This window comes from Hyperoodon ampullatus, assembly GCF_949752795.1.
Source record: "Hyperoodon ampullatus genome assembly, chromosome: 2".
NCBI classification, from domain to species: Eukaryota; Metazoa; Chordata; class Mammalia; order Artiodactyla; family Ziphiidae; genus Hyperoodon; species Hyperoodon ampullatus.
Genome location: NC_136915.1, coordinates 164,057,043 through 164,078,960, shown reverse-complemented (window position 1 = coordinate 164,078,960; position 21,918 = coordinate 164,057,043). Strand labels below are relative to the sequence as shown.

Here is a 21,918-nt window from a genome sequence, read left to right as displayed (position 1 = left end):
ATGAACACAGCCACTGAGGACAGGGGAAAAAAAAAAAAACCCAAGATTTTTTTATTCCTGGGAGTCTGGCTTTGCCCAGAAGTCTGGGTCAGGGACTGTCGAGTCTTCAGGTCCTGGGAGAGGCCTCTTCATTGTATAACACCAGGTGATACCACCTTGGTCCTCATGTCATGCCGTGTAATACACTCACAGCTGAAGTTCTCACTCTGAAGATCATTCACAGTGATTTTGCTTAGTGTCAATTAAACCAAATTTTAATATAGATAGAGAGAGAGAGATGGCCTTGTGACCTGGCCAGCTCTGGTGCGTGTGTCAGTCTTCCCTAAGTTCCCTTTCCACGACTATGCAGAGAGAGGAAGGGAGGTGAGGGCTTAGTGGAGAGAAAGGAACCCCAACGACCAGAGAGGAGCCCTGAGCAGAGCATTCCACCAAAGGCCTTGCAACACAGAGGAAGTGGCCCTGACTGAGCACTTGGGCCCCAGTCCCAGCAGGGCCACTTAGCAATCATTCGGCCCTTTGGCCTCTTTAAGCCTCAGCTTTCTATGATGGCAGACTTGCTCGGCCTTCCCCACAGGGTCATCTGTTCATTCCCAGAGTCTCTTTCGGCCAGGCCCTTGGCTGGGATACAGAGATACATGATCCCTCCTAGCTAGGAGATCACACTCAGTGAAGGCAGGCTTCTGCAGGGATGAGGGCTGGGGCAGGAATATGCACCAGGGACTGCACTGGCAGGCACCCACCCTAGAGGGAAGGGACCCAGGGATGCCTCCTAGGCGAGGTCATGAACTAATTTTTTTTGTTTGTTTTTTGCGGTACGCGGGCCTCTCACTGTTGCGGCCTCTCCCGCTGCGGAGCACAGGCTCCGGACGCGCAGGCTCAGCGGCCATGGCTCACGGGCCCAGCTGCTCCGCGGCATGTGGGATCTTCCCTGACCGGGGTACGAACCTGTGTCCCCTGCATCGGCAGGCGGACTCTCAACCACTGCGCCACCAGGGAAGCCCCATGGACTAACTTTAAAGAGGCATTAGAAGCGACCCCACTCGGAGGAGACAAAAGAGATTTTACACCCAAAGTATGGCACTAGTGAAATCACAGATGAACTAAGTAGCAAGGGAGGTCCCGGAAAGATGACTGAGCTGGTCAGTGAGCCTAGAATGGAGAGCGGACACCGAGGAGTGACGAGAGAGAAGGGTCAGATCATGAGAGGTTCAACATCTTGGAATTTACCCTTCAGAGTGAGGAACTGCTCAAGGCATTTTACCAGGAAGGTGACATCGTCGAAGCTGGATTTTACTAGGAACAGCCCGGTGGTAGTGAGAGGGGAGTTTTGAGGGGATGGTATCAGAAGGCGGCGTGAACAGGTGGAAAACCCACACAGCAGTCAGCTGAGAGGTGATGGGGGCCTGTATCAGCAGTGGTGGTGGTGGGGAGGGAAGGAAGAGAGGGATTCTAAAGACTTTCAGAAAATCAAATGAGCAGAGCTTGGTGCTGCACTGAATGAGGACGGGGAGGGAGGAAAGGGGATGGGACCTGGGTGACCAGGCTGATGGTCCCTGCACCAAGCGAGGAGAGAACACAAGAAGTGGAGAGGGTGGTGGGGAAGACAGATGATACACTTCATCTGTTCTGTGTTGTTCGGAGTGCCCGTGGGACATCCAGACAGATAGATCTGTAAGTCAGAAGCTTGAGGGAGAGAAGCCAGGGCTGGAGATAGAGACAGATTTAAGGACCAAGGGGGGAAAACATGATACAAACAAATAATATTCATTCCACAAACACCAACTGGGGATGTTTCTTGTGTGAAGCGTTGTGCTGGTAGCTGTAAGAAATATAAAGATGAATCAGACTCAGACCAGAACCTGCCATTTAGGAACCTAGTAGAGAAGAAAAGACTCATCAAAATACTAACACACTGGATAGAAATAGATACCAGCCATGAGAGAGGCTCAGAGAAATCTTCCCTGTTGGGCTGGCCAGAGGAAACCAGGAAGAAGGCATGGTCTCTGGTGGAGAGACTGGGGAAGGTGGCCAGGGGGAGATGTTTGAGGAAGGATGTAAAAGACAGGTAGGATTTGAACACAGACACAGGGAGAGGAGTGGAGGGTACAAGGGGACAATGCCGTGGCCATGACAGGTACAGGGACCCTGAACAGGAGAGTGCAGAAGCGGGGATCCTGGGCAAAAGAATGAATAGGAAGATTGAGATCCTTCTGTTCCCAGATAATAAAATGCACTATTTGTATGGATGATTCGTTAGTGAAATAACGGTCTTTCTCCTCTGCAACCCTAGTGAGCTGAAATGAAATTTTCTGGGTAAGGCAGCATGTAGCACGAATGCTGGTGAAAAATGTCTGGATGTAGAAATAGCCCTTTGAATGTGCTCACAAAAATAGTTACACAGCCCACTTCCCACTCTAACTTTTTCCATTAGATAAAACTAGGCAGAAATGAACATCGAATCCAAACTTGAGCAAAGAGGCAAAGGAACTCACAAAAAGCCTGTAGGAGAGGGAAGTGAGGAAGAGGAAAACAGCTGAATGTCCAGTGCCTCAGAGAGGACCTCGCATTCCTGGTTCCTGATGGAAATCTGGCATTGCTGAGAACCAGCGGGACCCACCAGGAGGGCAAGGTGCCCTGTAAGTGCCTTCACTGTTAGTCGGCAAGGCAGAGTTCATTATCCTGTCGGGAATTTTCCTTCTAAAACAGACTTTTCCTCCTAACTGCTGTCCTGAGAACAGAGCACACAGGGCAACGGAGGCAGTCAGGTGAGGAAGAAATATAAAACCACTGGCTCAGCTGTGCTTGCCAGGAATCACGCCGCCTCTGGCTTCGCTGGAGGCACTTTAGGTAGGAGGATCAACATCCTCTTCTGAGAGCACCCGAAGTCCTCCAGAGGTGATTCCACAGTGCTCTGGGGGACACTTCCCCTTACCAAGTCCCCCAAGCTGGAGGTTGTGGGCCCTTCCTATGACCTGATCCCTCAAGTGGTCCGGAGGCCACTCCATCCTGGAGCACTTCCTGCCAGCAAAGGTGGGGGCATGTCTAGGGAGACTCCCTGGGGACTGTGAAAAGCAGAGCTGGCTGAGCACAGGGGCCCTGGGCCAGCAGTTCAGCAAAATCTCAGAGTGCCTGCAGAGAGGTCCCAGCGGGCCACAGGCAAGGGCTCACAGCCACCAAACTCCTTCCAACAGATCAGCACTGTGGGCAGTGACAGCTCCCTCCCAGGGCAGAACTGCCACCATCAACCCAACCTATAGGCACAGAAGCCCACCCTTTTCCCCACAGACCATCATCGCATGCTCATAAATGGACAAAAGAAGAGCAGAGTTGCTGCAGGGGATGGAATCAAGTTTCTCGATATATTACCCTGAGGTCTGTTTTAACCAGGGATTGCTAGTGTCCCATCCGTCTTTCATTGTCATATTCCTAGGAAGTGAGATCTGGAGGCATCTTGAAGGGCACCTAGCCTGGGATTCCCGAGGCAGAGTACACACAGCCCATCCAGTGCTCCTGGTCACTGGCATGCTAATGGCTGGTAAAAGTATGAAACATTTTTATTTATTTCATAAAATTTTATTTTTCCTAATCTATATTGAAATAATTAACTATTACTTCAAACCTATGATTTTGTTGGCATTTTCATCTGAGATAAAGCTAAAATAACTTCCAACTGAAAAAGACAGTCAATTTAAATAAAAATCTTCTGAAAACACTAACACAGATTGTATAAAAATTTGGCAAAAAACCTGAATGCCTAAAGTTTTGAAAACATTCATATACAGATAAGAAAATTGCGGTTCAGGACGGTGAAGGAGCTTGCCTAAGGTTTCACAGACTCTTCTGGGGAAAAGGACTATAGTGAACGCCTCCTGACTTCTAATTCTGTGGTCTTATCCAACATGAGGTTGCTCATCTCCTCGACCGAGCTTTAATCACTGTTGAGGAGAGAAAAAGGAAATACAGTCTGTATGAGTACAGCTAGGCTCTCAGCCTGCACCACTCTGCCATGGAAGCCCTGGCTGGGGCATGTGGATGCTGCCCCATCCCAACTCCAGGTGGAGTCACAGGAAGGCGATTGTGACCTGGAGAGGCTGGAGGCCTTAGATGCCGGGGCTGCTCTCACTGATCAGCAGAGGCGAGTGAGGCGAGTGGGGCTGGGGACTGACACGGCCAGCGGAAAGCCTGAGGATGGTGACCTGGATGTATACACTCCATGAAATTTCGGGAATAAATAGAGAATCAAAGAGAGATGCTTTAACATCACTGCTGGGATGCAGAGCACGTCTGAGTTTGTTCTGTGTGGCAGCTTACCTCACTCTGTAACAATGTGTCTAAGGCCCATAAATGCCAAATCCTGACATGTTGACTCATAAATCCAAAATACTTTTGTGCCTTAATCCCAAAGCCTTCCATTTTTCCTCAGACAAGAGAGAAGAAGGGAGGAAACAAAAGGTTGAATCCTTTCATAAACATTTGGTATCAGATCTCCTGTAGGGATCTCATACAGCTCTGCCTTCTTTATGGTGTTGGAGCAGCAGAAGTCACCTTAGGTTCACGTGAAGCAAACTGTGGGATTGGGAGCCAGAACCCAGAAGGCTCTGGATACTGTTCCATGAAGCACTTGTACTGTCAGGCACAGTCCAATGTATCAACAGAGCATCTGATTCATCCCAAGTTAGAAGGCTCCTTGACTCATCTCTGTTGCTATTTATGGACGTCAGCAGCAGTGATAGAGGTGTCAGGAAAATTCATAAATAGCAGGGCAGTATGAAGAGGCTCCCAACCTCCCCGGATGTACCGTGGGGGCCCCTATGCAACATTGAGGAGCGCTCCTGACATCAGCCTCTCACGTAGGCAAGACTTTGAATAAACTTGAGCAGATACTTGAAAGAGTCACAGCGGATTTTATGAGACGAGGTCTTAAAAGGCTTTGTCCACCCTCAGCCTCCTCAGCAAGGCAGAAAGCCACCACCAACTCGTAAAGTCCTTCCGTATCACCAACTTGATGGTGATGTGTCTGGAAGCACAATTCTACTTCCATGCCCGCATGTACGTTTATATCAGGTATTTTGCTTGAAGGAGATATTCTAACATGAACAGGCATTTCATATAAGTCTACTGTGTATGGCAAAGTTGAAACCAAGCAGGAGCCACAGGGAAGAGAAGACAGCATGTTTGCTCATCGGTATCCTGTTTATATTTCTTTTGTCAAGTCTAAGCACATTTTTGTTTTCATCAACTTTTGTCTTCACTAAACCCATCAATACCTCTCAAGAGAGGTTAATGTGAGTGCACTTCACCTGAACTTGTAAATACCATATGCCTTGAATTTTAGCAAGAACAGTCTTTATCAGTGTCTTCCTTAAGTGACAATTATAATCAATCTATGGGAGTCTAACGAACACTAGCAAACTATTATCTTTTACATTGCAAATAGAACCCTATAACTTCTACCGAGTTGTTAGAGTCTAGTCTCTGTAGACAAAATGAGGAGAATGTACTAGTTCCGGGTCACTAAACTATGGCCTCTAGGCCAAATGTGGCCCATTGTCTGTTTTTATAAATAAAGTTTTATGGAACACAGCCACATCCATGCAGTCATATACTGTGTATGGCTGCTTTGGCACTATAGTGGCAAGAGTTAGGTAGTTGCAACAAAGCTTCAATGGCCTAAAAGCTGAAAATGTTTACCATTTGGCCCTTTACAGATCCTTGGCCTAATCTCCTGCCACTATCCATGCTACAGGTCTCTCGGTGGGCCCAGCTAGCTCTATCTACTCTACCTAAATCTAGTTTGCCTCCAACCAAGGCCCATGGGTGTGGGTTTGAGGTCATATTTAAGGACAACCTTCAGGTCTGTGAGAGAATCCCAATGCTTTAGGGAGGGGCAGAAGGTGAGAGAAGACAGCATGATCTGGAGGAAATACAACAGCATTAAGAAGAAGAATCTCTTGGGCTTCCCTGGTGGCGCAGTGGTTGAGAGTCTGCCTGCCAATGCAGGGGACATGGGTTCGTGCCCCGGTCTGGGAAGATCCCACATGCCGCGGAGTGGCTGGGCCCGTGAGCCATGGCCACTGAGCCTGTGCATCCGGAGCCTGTGCCCTGCAACAGGAGAGGCCACAACAGTAAGAGGCCCGTGTACCGCCAAAAAAAAAAAAAAGAATAAGAATCGCTGAGTTTTTCCACCAGTGCTGACCCCAAATATCACCCATCATTGTATGCCCTCTTTTTTCTCTTGTGAATGTAATAACAATCTTTGTATCTGTGGATACCTGGGCAGAAAAGGAATTCCCATAATGACTTCACTTGGTTTGATGAAAAAAATCAGTTAATTAATGAAGTTCTTCCAGGGAAGTTTGGAGCTGAGATTACCATCCTAAACCACAGGATAGCTGCTAGGGAACCCTGTAAACAATAAAAGTGACTTAACAATGCCCTGGATGTCCATGACCACATCCCAGCTTTGTAATGGGCACCTTCTGTGGCCCTGATGTCCCTAATCGCCTCAGTCTTTTCCCTGAGCAAAACCCCTCTAGGACTCCTGTAAGATGTTGCAATGATCCCACCTGCTTTCCTGGTTCCCTAAGGTAGCGGGCCCCTGGGTAACACACTGCACACAGAAATTGTTACATCCAGCTTACACGGCACCCCAACAGTTTACCTAGGCAATATTTACTAGGCACCTCCCACGGGTCAGGCACTGCAGGAAGTGCCTAATAAGAATCACCTCATTTAATCAGCATAACAGCCCTATGAGGTAGAATCTATTATCATTCCCATTTTACAGATAAGAAAAGTGAGTTTAGACAGACTGAGCGATTTTTCCAAAGCCACTAGAAAGTCTAGTCAACGGTAGAATGAGAATTCAATTTGGTCTCTCTGATAGCAAAGCCACTGCTATAAACTACCATAGCTAGACCATAGAACTAAAGTACTATACCATAGAACTTATACTCTTCAGTGGCTTCTTGGCTTCTCAATGACCTCTGCTCAGATCCAACCCCAGGCTTCTGTAATGCTTGATCTTGTTGCCCAGTCTAGCTCTTCACTTTTTGAAGTGACCCAGAGACTCCACCATGACAGTATCTTGCCCATTTCTCTACGTGCCCTCCTAACCTTCATCCACCAAAGGGTTTCTGCTATGCTAGCCAAAAGGAGCACATTTGTTCCACAGCCTACAAAACTGGAGAAGCCAGCCAATCCTCATGCCATCAAGCTGCAGTCTTACAGCAGAGTGAAGTCTGAAGTCAGATATATTTGCCTGGAATCTTGGCTCCACCTATGTGAAATTCGGTCTGTGATTTACTTTCTCTATGTCAGTGTTCACATCCGAAAAATGGGAGATTTAATACTATTCCACAAAGCTGCCATGGAAATTGATTGATATTATTCATGAAAATAATCCCATACGTTGTCTGGGACACAGTGAGTGAAGGGATAGCTTCATTACTATGAATATTACCAGGTCCTAATATTGATTTAAACCCCACAGAGATTGTGACTCTTTATTTCAAAAAGATCTTCAGGGATTTTTGGAACTGAGTACTTAAAAGTAAATTGTTGGCATCTATATCAAGTGAGCTAAATTGCTGGACAGAATATTATATCAAGTTGTTAAAACACATTAGCATCCTTGTGAAAATTTGGCCTCTTAGCTATTTTCCTTGCTGTCTGGAGAAATGGGGGTAACTGAAGGCCTCTATGAGCTTCAGGAAAGAGAAGAACAGAACTGTAAAGAGAACGTAAAGAATGGAATGGAACAGGGAACCACTTGACACTCAGTTCTGCCAAAGGCCATCCTCAAACGTTAAGTGTTGATAATATAATTGAATGTTCCTTGAAAGCAGAATCTTGTCTTATTAGTTTTCTATCTCCTTAATAGTTAAAAAAGTACCTGAAGCCTGACATATCATTGAATGAAAGAATCAATAACTAAATGAATGAATGAGTCAATGATTTTGTAAAATCAATGATAGGTCAATAATGTTTTTTAAATGCTTTTTTGGTTTCTAGAAATTTACTGCAAAAGTGTGAAAGTATGTATATGAAGAAGCCTAAGTTTACTGTTACATGACCTCCACAATTTTAGAGTTGGAAGTCCCCAACTTCCCTCCTCCCTTCTCTGCCAATAAACCCGCTGCCAGCTGTCAGGCAGAGTGGCTGCAGTCAAGGTTAGTAGGTGGGGTCAGCTGAGCTGAACAGACTCTCAGATTTTGGGGTTAGCTTCCTGGTGTAACCACAGAAAAAGACAGATCTGCATGCCACCTTGGTTGTGGGTCCTAGTGCTCAAAGAGTTAGTGGCTTTGAAGTAACAATGGGGACACATATCAGTTGAGTCTCAGCAGACAGAAGTTGACAAGACAACAAAAGCCGGTAAAAGGACATGTAATCAATATATCTTGGGCGCTCACTATGGGCTAGGACATGGTTGCTTCGTAGAGTATATAGACTCTGACAACTGCCTCAATTCAAATCCCGGCTCTGCACCTTTAGGGTTGTTTGACTTCAGGTAAGTTTCTTAGCTTGTCTGGCCCTCTCAGTCCCTTCGTTTGTAAAATGAGATAATAATAAACTCTACTTCATGCTGTTGTGATAAGAACAAAAAATAAGCTAATGTATATTGAAAGTACTTAGATAGTAAGTACACAGTAAGTGCAAAATGAAGACTGTGATGATGATGTGATGGTGGTGATGAAATCTTTCGATCCTCCTAACACCTCTACAAGTTAGATTGTAGTTGCCCACTGTATTAAACAAGTGAATCGTGGACTCATGACTTAGCAGCCTCTACTAAAGGAAGTGGTTCCAAGCTGTCCCTGGAGCAGGAGTGACCATTTTCTGTGTCACCTAAGCCAACCTCCCCATAACTATAGCCAACAGAAGAAGGCTGGTTAAGGTTACATCTATCTATGGGATAATTTGATAGGAAAGTCTCTGAACATACAGGAACTATGGTAACTAGTGAGGTCCATCTGCTTGTTTCCCCGAGTTAGAAAAAGGGTGGGGGGAAGTAGCGAGGCTGGCAGCGGCAGGAACAAAACGGGAAACCTTGTAAAGCTGAGAGCAGTCAGGTGAGGTCATAAGTGAGGTGACTTGATGAGTGAATGGACAGTACAAACATTTTATAAAAGTGGCAAAATGGGGAAAACATTTACAGAGTAGACTAGACAAAGTTCCTCATTATGGCAACAAAAGTAACAGAAACAGGTGCAAAAAGCCAAACCACAAAGTGCTGAGGCTGGGGGCTGACAAGATGACTTGGATCCTGCACAACCTACCTGTTCCAGGCTTCATGAAATTCTGCTATTTAGATTTTTTTTTTAAATCAGAGGATTTCTGTCTCCCTTACCTCCATATGAATTTCTATAGTAAAACTCCATTACAGAGAAGGTCTGAGTAGATCTCCATTCTTTAAAGCTAAAAAGCCTAACCAATGCATTCATCTCACAGATGAGGTAATGAAGCTTCCCAAAAGGACAGCAGATTACATAAAGTGGTAAAGCCAGGTCTGAATACCACCTTCCAACTAAATGCAGTGTTTCCTTCCACTACACCCCAGTTCCCACTCTACAGGAATAGGGGACAGCAGCCAGCAAGATGGAACAGCTGATCAATTGAAATGGCTAATGGATTCACACGTACCTGCACCTAATGCATGTCGACAAGAGATGCACAGCCAAACCATGGTGCCGGACGGAGGAGGTTTGCAAGCCAACTCTCCCTCAGTACTTGGAATAGCCCTCAAATGGACCCTGGCATCTCCAGTCTGTTGCACATCAGATAGTCAGAGACAACCCAAGAACAAAGGGGTTTTGTTTTTAGGGGTCTTTCTATTTTAGGAACTGCCCACCATTTTCCTCATGGAAGGCCAAGAACACAAAGACGGCTTTGGTAGGTGGACAGTATGGCCAATAGGTCAATCTAGTCCCATGATGGATGGCTTGAGTTCCTAGATGAGCTCCTTGGACTGAATCAGGACCTGTCTTTCTGTACCTTCCAATTTATTACTCTAGTTCTGTCCTTTGTGGTAACACAAGATGTCTTAGCGCCTCCATTTGTTTCTCAAAGATCAGAAGGACTAGCCCTGATAAATTAGGGCATCCTCTCTCCAACTAAACAAATAATATCAATTGACAATAAAGATGCAAAAGTGATTCTGATGAATGAATTTGCTAACAAATTTTTTGTAACAGATTTGTTGAAGGTAAAAGGTACTGAAAGAAAAAGCATCTAGCCTTCTCTCCTATGCCCACGTACACCTAATAAGTACCTGACAGTCTTGGTGGCACATAGCAATGACGATGCTTAGAACTGCTCTTCTCTGCCCTAGAAATGGCTGAGCTTTAGGAGTGAAATGAAGACAGCTTCAAGCAAGTAATATGTGACGCTTTGGCAGATGAACTGAACTTGAGTAAGGATGCTCAAGTAAGAGCAAGGATGGGTCCTTGGGCACAAAGTTGTCTGCAGTCCTGGAAGCACAATCTTAGGGGCCCCCATACGTGTGTTCTGTGGGCTCTGCACTAACTCAGCCCCAAGTGTGACCTGCCCAGAATGGAACATCCTGAACCTTGTTTCCTACATTTTTTCTCCCCAAAGAAAACTATGTGCCATGGGATCACCTGGGGCTCCCAGAAATGAGGAGCCTGGGGACCCCTGAGGAGCCAGCAGTTGGAGGCCACAGGAACCTGCAGACACAGGTCAATGGGCTCCACACAGCCGGGGCTAGTGGTCCTGCGTAGCAACCAGGCTTGATCAATGGGTTCTCTTCATAAAACTCTCAGGGGGATAGACAAGTGCTCAAAGATTATCTTTTTCCTCAATTGTGAATTGTGCCTAAGAAGGCTGAACTACAAAAGATATTATCTACCAATGGGAGTTATCACTAATATATAATATATATATATATTATATATTAGTTATCACTAATATATATACATATATATCAAACTGAAGCATTTTTGAAAAGCTACTTGCTGTGAAAAATATACTTAACCAACCCATATGCATATAGGAAGTCTATTAACACTGCCATCTTTAATTACAAAGATGAAATAAGTAGATAATCCATTAAAATTATATTATGCACCATTAAATTCTTTTGTGTACTTTAAGAAGAAAAATGTAGATCACATGGTAAATTAGCAAAAGTACAATATGGAAATTTAAATCCACACAGAGTCTGACTATCTAATGTAAAGTCATATTAAAACTTGATCTTCAGTGGAGTAAACAATTTGCTTATAACTGAAGAATTCCTTGACTTCTGGTTTAAGCTCACATAGCAATTTTCATTTGATGATTTTGCTTTCACTTGTTCAAGAGTTTGCAAAAGAGAATCCTGTGTACTTTTGTAGTTTTAAACGTCAATTATCTTGCAAAATTCGAAATAAATCTCTTCAGCCACATCTGAATCATGCAGGAAGTTAAAATACATCATGTGACCCTCAAAGCAATAATATAAGATTTCAGGAAGGAAATCCAATTATTCTATGTAAGGAAGAAATAGTACTTCTTTGGAAAAAATAATTCAAAAATTTTAGGATGTGATTGAAAAATAAGAAAAGAAAAAGGTTTTTTAAAGTTTTAAATTGCCAAGTTCCTAGCTGAGGTATTGGTTTTCTGTAAGCCCACGATTTTGCTGATGGTATATATATACTGGGCACAATGTAAGAGAGAACTTACCAATTTTCATCCATACAATGTCAAAAGGATACAAAAAAAGGGTTTTCCTCTATATCTCATTCTCTCATTACTTATATTGACATTTTGTGTGTAAATAAAACACAGTAAATGCAAAATATAAAAATAAACAGCAGTCTCTGCCCTGAGGCTATATGGATGAGAAAAGTGTAAATACAAAATGAAAGAAATGTAAACTTTAAGGTGTTCACAGAACCATTAATTCCCTCTGCACATATCAGAAATATTTTGGATTATTAGTTAAGCTTTTAAATAGACATTTTCTTAACAAGAGAGAAATGGTTGGGTATATTCATGTTTTGATAACCTTAACTTTTCTCTTTTTTGAATTACGCTATTTGGATCCAACTAAAAACTGCATCAGTATTGATTGTTATAGTTAATGAAAAATAGCCCTGCTATTGTTATTTCGTAACTAACAGGGTTTGGGTAATAAGACTTCATTTAAGTGCATTTCGCTGACCAATACTGTTACTAGTCAAAGGATTTTGCTATCTTCTAACATTTATAATGTTGTCATTCCAGATGACTCAAATGGCTGCCTACTTACTTCCAAAAGATATGGCATAAAGTGTATCAGATAGAGTCTACCAATCCCTGAGTCTCTTAAGAAGAAACCATCAGAGACTCTGGGAACGACATCTTCAAACAGCATACCTTCAGGCTTGATTTCTAAGTTGAGGGCAGATACAAAACTTCAAACTTTGAAACTGTTTCTAGAATAGAATGTAAAGGATAGGAGAGACAGCGTCTGAGGGTGGATGCAGTAGGAAATGGAGGAAGGCGGGATGGCGAGACGGGCGGCAGGAGGCTCCACTGACCACACCATCTTGGCAAGGACGGGAGGGAGTACTTATATCTTCAGTTCACCTTGGGGGCCCTGTGCTCCTGCAGAAGCCATAGGCTTTCCTGAATTTTTCATGGAGATGTGGACCCATCCACATCCAAGAGGGCAAGCCAGAGACAAATACCAGACTTGCCCACCCTGACCCTTTACTCAAGTCCTTTGAACCTCTGCCCCCTCCAGCTTAGTTGAAAATAGCATAGAATAAACTAAAGTCAAGCTGAAGGAGACATCTCTCCCATTTTATTTGGAAAACTGAACATCATTGTTGGTCTGCCATGGGTAACCAGTAGCATATGAAGGAAAGAGCTCAAAGGGTCCCAGGTTTAAGGCTGACTTTTGTTCTCTTTCCAGTTCAGTGTCCACTTTCCATTAATTCCTGCCCAGGGGGGCTCAACGAAAAGCATTAGCAACGTAGGGCTTCTTGTAAGGGTTATTACGTTTTGAGGACACCATCTATTTCCTCAGATTCTTTGGCATCCTTGATCAGCCACCCATCCCCACAAATATGTGCACACACACACATGCATACACACACACTTATCTGGAGAATCTATTGGAGCACCTCATTCTGAGTATAGAAGATGGGGTCCCTGCTACACTGAAGATATCATGTAGCAACTAGGACAATCTTTGGAATGTCCTCCCATGGATGCTCACACCACTTCCCCAACCCCCACTAAACATACCATCTGACACCTCGCCTGCCTTAACCTCTTACACTCAGGGTCTTTCTTTCAGACACAGCCACTCCCAACGTTAGTTCCTGGGAATCTCTTTACAGTTCTCTTTACCCTAAACATTTTTGTGGTGTTATGAAGACTGGACCTTTGAAATGGTCTTGGACCAGAAGAAAACAAAAACTATCCATCACAATGACCGCTTCCCACATTGATGGGAGGATGTGGATAGCTGGCGGAAAGTCCACCATTGTACCCTTCTTTTCAATCAGACCACATGATAAAGACAAAAACAATGTGACCCCTGCATGTGTCACCACAATCGATGCCCGGGCTGATTCTGCAGGTCTGCCCGATCTCACCACAATCTGGAAACTACAAGCTACATTGAAGAAGACAAGCTTCCCTGAGAGAAGAAACAGCGGTCTTTGACTAAGGATGTACAAGTACTCTAACCCTAATGTTATAAACCTCAATTAATTTGTATATGTGAGGCACAGTAATCTGATTTACCTGCTCACTTTCTGGCATATCTGGACACTGAAGTTTTTCTATTTGCTATTCAAGGACTCTTTTCTCAACCACATAGTTTAAACAAAGTAGAGCAGCTGTGCATACACAGGTAATCTATCAAGTCAGTTAGTCATGGAGACACTGGCTGAGGAAGAAATAGAAGGCTTGCATTCTGAGATTTTATCAGAGATTTTATAGGGATATTTTCCATGCCAAATATTTAGATAATGAAAATTTTAATACATCTAAAATGTGCTCAGTTTTCCCCAATCTAATACACAAAACTAAACAGCACATAGTGATGGTACCCGAGTAATAGATCAGTTAAAGTTTAGATCAAGACCTCGTTTGGTTCTCTGTTGAATTTCCTAACAGTGAAAGAGCCCATCCCCTCCCATACATACAGTCCGCAGATAATCAGTCAAGTCTCAATCAGCTTTCAAGCTACCCTAGGAGCAGGTGATGTACTGATTTTACTAATAAAAATACCAAGTGAATCAGGCATGTTCCATTTCTACTGGGAAATGCATTCATTTATTCCACAAATAATTATAATTAAGCATTAACTATGTGAATGCATTATTCTAGGTGTTGAAGGTCTACCAATGAGCAAAACAATACCAAACAAAACCCCTGCCTGCCACTGTAGCACTTACTTTCCAGTGAGATTCTAAAACACAAGTTCCTAGGATTTTAGGGAAAATTCTCTAATTTTCAGAGGGGATATCTTAGAAGGGATGTTGAGGGTGATGTTTCTGAGATGGGCTAGAGAGAAAGGCAAGTATCAATCGGCACACCCTTCATTTTAAGAGGAGAGAAAGCCAGGACTGATTTTCTCCCATCTACGAGAAGAGGGCTCAGTAGCAGCAAGCAGCTTGGCAATTCAGTCCCTCAGCAAACATTTATGGAGAAACTGTTATAAGATATTCTGATCTAATTGAATAATTCCTTTCTAAGACAATCCACTACCCCCATCTGACACTGTCTCTGGTTTGTAGAAGTTACTCCCCGTCTAGGCATGTTCTTAGAACCGTCGGGTAATGGTGGCACAGAAATAACTGCAAGTTTTACTTACACCACAGGTGGAGATATTTCCCATAAATGGGAAATGTACTTATTAACAAGATCAATGATCAGACTGTGGAGCTGCGTCCTACAGAGCTATGTCTACGGCACCCAGACTCTTAATGTCAAGGAAATACAAGCCATAGCCTGAGAGGCTACAGTTGTGCTGCTTTTACCATGACTGAGATGTGGAGGATTCTCAGCTCCTCTTCTGCCGACTCATGCTGGGGTTCTTCAGTTGGGTCTTGTCCAGGGAGGCTCGGGGCGCCATCTTGGTGGTGGATGTGAAAAAGTAAAGTGCCGTTCTCCAGCCACTGCTGCCTCCAGCGCACCAGAGGGATGTCCTCCGTGTTCCCTGAGATCTCTAGAAGACAAACACCAAAGGCACAGGTCAGAATTCCCACTGGACCAGTCCAAATCTCCTTTTCATCTCCCTCCTAGACATTGGTACCGATTAGCCAGTGTCAGATGAAGACAACAAAGGGCTTCTAACTATAGTTAAGTCAGGCTTACTGCTGCTCCAAATCTCAAGAAAGGGAAGAGGCCCTGAGAAGAAGAGAATTATCCCCCCCCCAGCAGTCTTTGCACCATAAACTAGTGGCCCAGCCTCTCACTCACTGAGAAAAATACAAAGGTAAAAATTCAAGCTCTTCCCCATATTTCTATGATCAATAGCATCCTTTACTTAGCACAGTTTGAATACCTTGATGACCTCTTGAGGTAAATAGAAGATTCTTTGCCTCTTGTAAATTTGAAAGTGTGAGTTCCCTAGAAATTACTCTGAGACACTAGTGAATCTGCCAAGGAGAGAGTTGGTAATTACTGTGCAGGGAACTGGCACTTATAGGAGAGTCCTGGGAGGTTACTGCAGAGCCACTGGAGCTGGCAGGTTATTTCTAAAACCACCATCATTTGCTGCATAGTCCACTGGAGATGTCTGATACTTGCTTTGGCAGGTAAAGTAATGTTTTAATTCCCTTTAATTTTTCTCTTCATTTTTGCAGAGCATTTTGCATGGCATACATGAGAGGGCTGTAAAGAAGCAGGCCCTTACCACAGACATAAGCACTCACCTGCTTTCAGAGCTCTAGACCCAGGCACTGAAATATCATCAGCAAATAAATACCAATATACCAAAACCTACTATGTACTTCACACTGTAGGTGTTCAGCAGTGCTGCAGAAGTATACTGTTATGTGTCCCTTTCTCTAAAATTCCTAAGCAATATCAGATCAAAACCTTGAGACATCCCACAACAGAAAGAACCTGATTAATCCAGCTTTCTTGAGCTTCATTTGGCCCTAAGACCATTTTTTCCTTAAAAACTATCATCATCCTCGGAAACTAATATTCTGCTGAACATACTTTGGCAAAGCATCGCTTTGTAAAATTTCATTTTTTTTTGAAAGGCATGGCTTCTTCTCCCAAAATTTATCACCTTTGACTAAACAATTCAATACACGTAAAGAAGATACAGTAAGATCCATTTAGAATAGTATTCTCATCAAGTTCCCACAATCATAAAGAGGAAAGTAATTTTAAATATTTATAGAGTTTATAAATATCTTTCATTCTTTGTGGGAGTGTACAAATGATGTTCTGCTGTATTTATTTACTTATATAGTTATTCATTAATTTATTTAACAGACACACATTGGGCATGTATTATGTACGCACCAGGCACTGTTCTAGGCACTGAGAGACTAATCTAAATGAGGCTCTCAACAAGTTCTCCAAAGCCACCCACTGTGAATGAATGTGTAAAGTGTTACACCACATGCATAAAAGTTTTGTGGAAACAGAAGAAGGAAGGAGTAATCTTGCTTGGGTAGAGGGCGGAAGATGGGAGGAAAGTAGCGTTGCCAGAAGAAGAAGATACTATAGTTTGGGGCCTTGAAGTGTGAGTGGACTTCCTATCATAGATAGAGAAGTGGGGAACGGACATTCAGACATTGATAGGAGAATACAGAGGACGAGGAAGATGAAGAATATTGGCTGGTCCTCTCAGGGTAGGTCAGTGAGAAGGATTCATGAGCCACAGGTCATCAGCCTATGATGATTCGCTAGCTCATCCTACCATCCTACCTCTCCTCCAGGGAGGAGAATAAACTTTGGAGGGTGCAGGAGGACGAGGGTGCAGCAAAAACAAGGTGCTCAGAGTCCCCTTCGTTCTTAGCCTCTCTCCCCAGCTGCCTGAAGGACTTAGTCATCCTGTTGGGTTGGTAAGCTGTCCATGCTCTGGAAGTGACCAGCACAAGCATCTAGGAAGCTGCGGTGGGCAGAGGGTATGCAAAAGGCTCCCCCGCAGCCTGGTCCTGGTTTTCCCCAGGCACAGCTCCATTTGTTAAGTGAGGCAGTGACAAAAGCTTCCCAAGTTCACCTTTCCTTAAGGGGTCTTTACAGATTTCCAGGTGAACAGAAACCCTTTGGTGCACCTCCAAGGGTGCCTGCATAGACCCGCGGCTGCCGCCTGACGCTTCACCACAAGTCCTGCAATCACAAACCCCACTGGACAGCATTCACTCTTTCTAACCACTCATCAAGCCTCCACATCAAAGCACCGGGAAGATTCTTCCTGGGAAACACACCCTTCTCTCCCAAGTCCATTTCCTGACATTACAGTAGAAACCAAACTCCATCCCCTTCTCATCACAGACATAAAAATCACAAGCAGCGACAGCTCCTAATAGAGCACCTAATGGCACAATTAAATCACCTAGAGCAACACACGTCCAGCCTCTTGCCTGCACCTGCTCTATTCCACACGTGTCAGGTTCCACTTTAGCCCTTCCTGTAACTATTCAAGAGGAATCCAGCACCTCATACCTCTAAAGCACTCAACAAACTGGCTTTATTTCCCAGGAGAGCCTCATCAAGGAGGTCAGGCTCATGACCCCTGTTTTAACTGTGGAAGCAGAGATGTGTAAATACCCAGACCAAAGTCACCCCAGCCTGACACAGAACAGGGACTAAGACAGATGAATGAATTTCTATCAGATCCCTTCCACCTCCAACACAGGCATCAGATGACATGACCTTCGAACACGCATCAAGAGAGGAAGCAATTGAGTTGAAAGCCCATGGGGTCTTTCAGGAATTTTTGTGCCGCAGTATTTAAATTTTTTGCACAAAGCCTTAGTATTCCATGAGTTCTTTTATAACTGAAATATAACTCACATACCATAAAATTCACCCTTTCAATATATACAATTCAGTGGTTTTTAGTAGATTCACAAAGTTGTGCAACCATCACCATTCTAATTCCAGAACCTTTTTTTTTTTTTTTTTTTTTTTTGCCGTACGCGGGCCTCTCACTGTTGTGGCCTCTCCCATGGCAGAGCACAGGCTCTGGACGCGCAGGCTCAGTGGCCATGGCTCACAGGCCCAGCCGCTCCGCGGCATGTGGGATCTTCCCGGACCAGGGCACGAACCCATGTCCCCTGCATTGGCAGGCGGACTCTCAACCACTGCGCCACCAGGAAAGCCCCCAGAACCTTTTAATCAGCCCCAGAAGAAACCCTGTACCCACTGGCAGCCCAGACTGTTGTTGAGAAGGAAGGACTCCTGCCCCAAGGTTCTAGGAGTGATGGTACCAAGGAAAGAACGGGTGCAGTGGGGGTATATGGGGAGGTGGGCTGAGAGCACAGAATCTCTAGCCTTGGCTTCCAGCCCAGCCCCCTGAACCTACCTATGGGTTATTCATGCCAAATTCCTTTGGAAAATGATATCCTGATTCTGCCCGGACCAGAATCATCATAGAGGGGAAAGGGTGAAGGAAGGAGGGTGCCATACCTGCCAGGGAGGGTGCCTGTCACTTTTTAGATTGAAGATAATTACAGAACGATAGTTTCCTCCTTGGCTTTTTTCCCCCTCTCCTGGCAAGATCTGACACAGGAGAGCTAAAATGCTAAACTAGGAACTTACTTACTTATGCTATATCTGGCCTGGGTCAACCAATGAAAAATCACGCAGAGCACAGTAAATGTCTTGTGAATTTCATTGCAGTGGGGCTGAGATCAGAGCTTGGAACATCAGTGTAATCATGTTGGTCTGGATGTCAGCAGAAGAGCTCAAGAAGAATAAATGCTCAGAAATTGCTTTACCAAGGCAAGCCTGACCTGGGACTCCCAAGGAGCAAATATGGGAGGTGATCAAATAAGTTACTTTAGTCCAAGACCTCCTGAGGGCTGCGGATGAGGCTCAAACAGAGCCTTTGCCAGTGTACTGAATAAAACAAGTGGCAACAGGAGCCTGCACAGTCTGATCCCAATATACCACAGGTGGCATGAGCACCACAGCCATCATCACACTGTGGGGCTGAGATCTCCAGAAAGGTAAGGCTGCCCTTACTTTTAGCATTCCATTTGTCCCATTCTTACGCTCTGTTAACCTCACAGATCTCAGCACCTCCAAAATTCTGGAATGCCTGAAATTTACAGAAACCAGGGTGCCATTCATTCTTTTTTTTTTTAATATATGTTTTTTTCCCTTGTAATGAGAACTCCTTTTTAAAGTAGTTATTTATTTATTTATTTTATAGTTGGCCGCGTCAGGTCTTAGTTGCGGCACACGGGATCATCTTTGCGGCATGCAGGATCTTTCGCTGCAGCGCGCAGGCTCTTTGTTGCAGCGTGCTGGCTTCTCTCTAGTTGTGTCATGCAGGCTCCAGGGCATGTGGGCTCTGTAGTTGCAGCACACAGGCTCTCTAGTTGCAGCTCGCATGCTCAGTAGTTGTGGTGCGGGCTTAGCTGCCCCGCCGCACGTGGGATCTTAGTTCCCCAACCAGGGATCAAACCTGCATCCCCTGCATTGGAAGGTGGATTCTTAACCACTGGACCACCAGTGAAGTCCCAGCCATTTATTCTTGAATACACAAAGATCCTTGGAGCACACTCTATTTGCCACATTTAGCAAGTTGTGCTGCATGGTTTCTACTCTCAAGGAGCTTTTGGTCTAGTAAGAAACTGAAGACAGAGCCATGAATAAGTACTCTAAACCGTAATAGCAGTGCTAGGTGAGAGGGTGATACTTGGCCGGGCATATACCCTTGGAAAGGGATAAAATGGGAAGAAATGTTGGGGGGCAATTCGAGATGAAGAGAACAGTGTGTGTAAGTGTGTAAGGAACAGCAGGATGATGCATGTTTGCAGAGTTGCGGGAGGTCTGGTTATGCTGCAGGGTGAGGATATGGAGATGAGCAGTTGTGGACTGGGCTGAAAATCCAGATTGGTGTCAACTGTGAAAGTCGTGAATGTCAGTTTTAAGGAGTTCAGAGCTAATGGAAAGTCATCCATGGTTTTATTAAGCAGAGGAATGAATAAAGCCATGAGTAGAAAGATGAAGAGGACCCAGAAAGAGTAGCAGACAGACAAGACTCAATCACAGTCCCAATGTAACTGTGATCCTATATTCTGCAGGGACCACAATACTAAACTGGAACTCAGGAGACCTCGGTCTAGAGTAACCTTGAAGGGGATGCCTGGCTTTGAATCTTCTCATCTGCATACAGAGGAGCTGTATTGATGAATTTTAAGATCCTTTTGTAACTTGCCATTCCACAATTCTAAATCCAAAGGGTGTGCTTCACGTGACCACCTAGAAAGGCAATGATTTCAATGTACCAAACAGTGTCAAATCCTCACTCCAGTCTAACCTGCACTCCACCTCTTCCCTCCCTCTGAGCACAGAGTGGACAGGTTAGAGGTGATTCGGTTAAGAGTCTTTAGAGGCCAGGCCCATCTTCAGACTGGACCTCAGGCTAGTGAGAAAGGTTCTTATTCATGCTGATACAGATATGTGGATTCTAAGAAAGAAACCTTGGAACTTCTGGACGCAATAGAGAACCAGGAAGATGGGACCTTGGGCAGGGAAAGTCACACTGCAGAATAACCTGGGATGGGGAAAGGCAGAGAGAAGGAGAGTGAGATGAAATCACTTTTAAATTGGCCTCAGTCATTGTTCTGTTAGCTTGTGTGCTGTGAGCTTGCAGCACTGTCTTTTTGTGGGGTTAGCTTAGGACACCCAAAACTTGCTACAAAAATCCCTGGTCCTTCTTTAGGCAACCCCGCATGCTGAGAGTCCCTGAAACTGACCTGCTAAGACACATCATATCAGAATCAGAATTTCCCCAAAGGACAGCTTCACTGAGGACCGGATACATGATGTCTTCTTTCAAAGAATCTGGCAATTTAAAGTCAAATGTGTATATATGTCCATGCCACTCTCTCGCTTTGTCACAGCTTACCCTTCCCCCTCCCCATATACTCAAGTCCATTCTCTAGTAGGTCTGTGTCTTTATTCCTGTCTTACCCCTAGGGTCTTCATGACATTTTTTTTTCTTAAATTCCATGTATATGTGTTAGCATACGGTATTTGTCTTTCTCTTTCTACCAAACATAAAATAGATAGCTAGTGGGAAGCAGCCGCATAGCACAGGGACATCAGCTCAGTGCTTTGTGACCACCTAGAGGGGTGGGATAGGGAGGGTGGGAGGGAGGGAGATGCAAGAGGGAAGAGATATGGGAACATATGTATATGTATAACCGATTCACTTTGTTATAAAGCAGAAACTAACACACCATTGTAAAGCAATTATATTCCAATAAAGATGTAAAAATAAAAAAAAAATAAAGTCAAATGTGGATTTGAACTAGGGAAATTCTCAAAGATCCTTTAATTCACTGAAGAACTTCGAGTAGCTTAGGTTAGTCCTGGCATTCTGGGCCCCATTCCCACTCCTGGCAAGGCTGAGTTTCAAGCTAAATCCAGTTGTGTAGTAATGAGGTGGCCCAGGTGTTGAGGTCAAGCCGGAAGGAAGCATTAACTTGTCAATTCTTAGCCTCATGTTGAGGGCACCTGATGAACTGACCCTGCAGTCTTTCAAGATTGAGGGTGACACCCCTTGATGGCCACTGCTGACTATTAGAAGACCCTGCTTAGATCAGGATTTTCAAACTCATTGTTAATCTTCAAAACCCTTCCTCCAAACCAATCTAATATGGCTTCTGAAGGGGTTCCCCAGAGCAGAGTTAGAAAAGAACTGGATCAATTGGAAGACAAATAAAATGCACAACCATGAAATTCCCTGCCATTAGCGGATTGGAGGGGGAATGTCTA

The 21,918-nt window shown here is 44.4% G+C and overlaps 1 protein-coding gene across 2 annotated transcripts in view; it reads right to left on the bottom strand.

Annotated features, from left to right (window-relative positions):
* Positions 1-21,918, bottom strand: part of ASTN1 (astrotactin 1) — a gene marked incomplete at both ends in the record, with an annotated part of 333,141 nt that overhangs the window by 181,859 nt on the left and 129,364 nt on the right. For both annotated transcript variants that reach the window (XM_079698361.1, XM_079698362.1), the window contains one exon: positions 14,979-15,166. In XM_079698361.1, the coding sequence (XP_079554487.1) occupies positions 14,979-15,166 (188 nt within the window). The remainder of the gene's footprint in view (positions 1-14,978; positions 15,167-21,918) is intronic.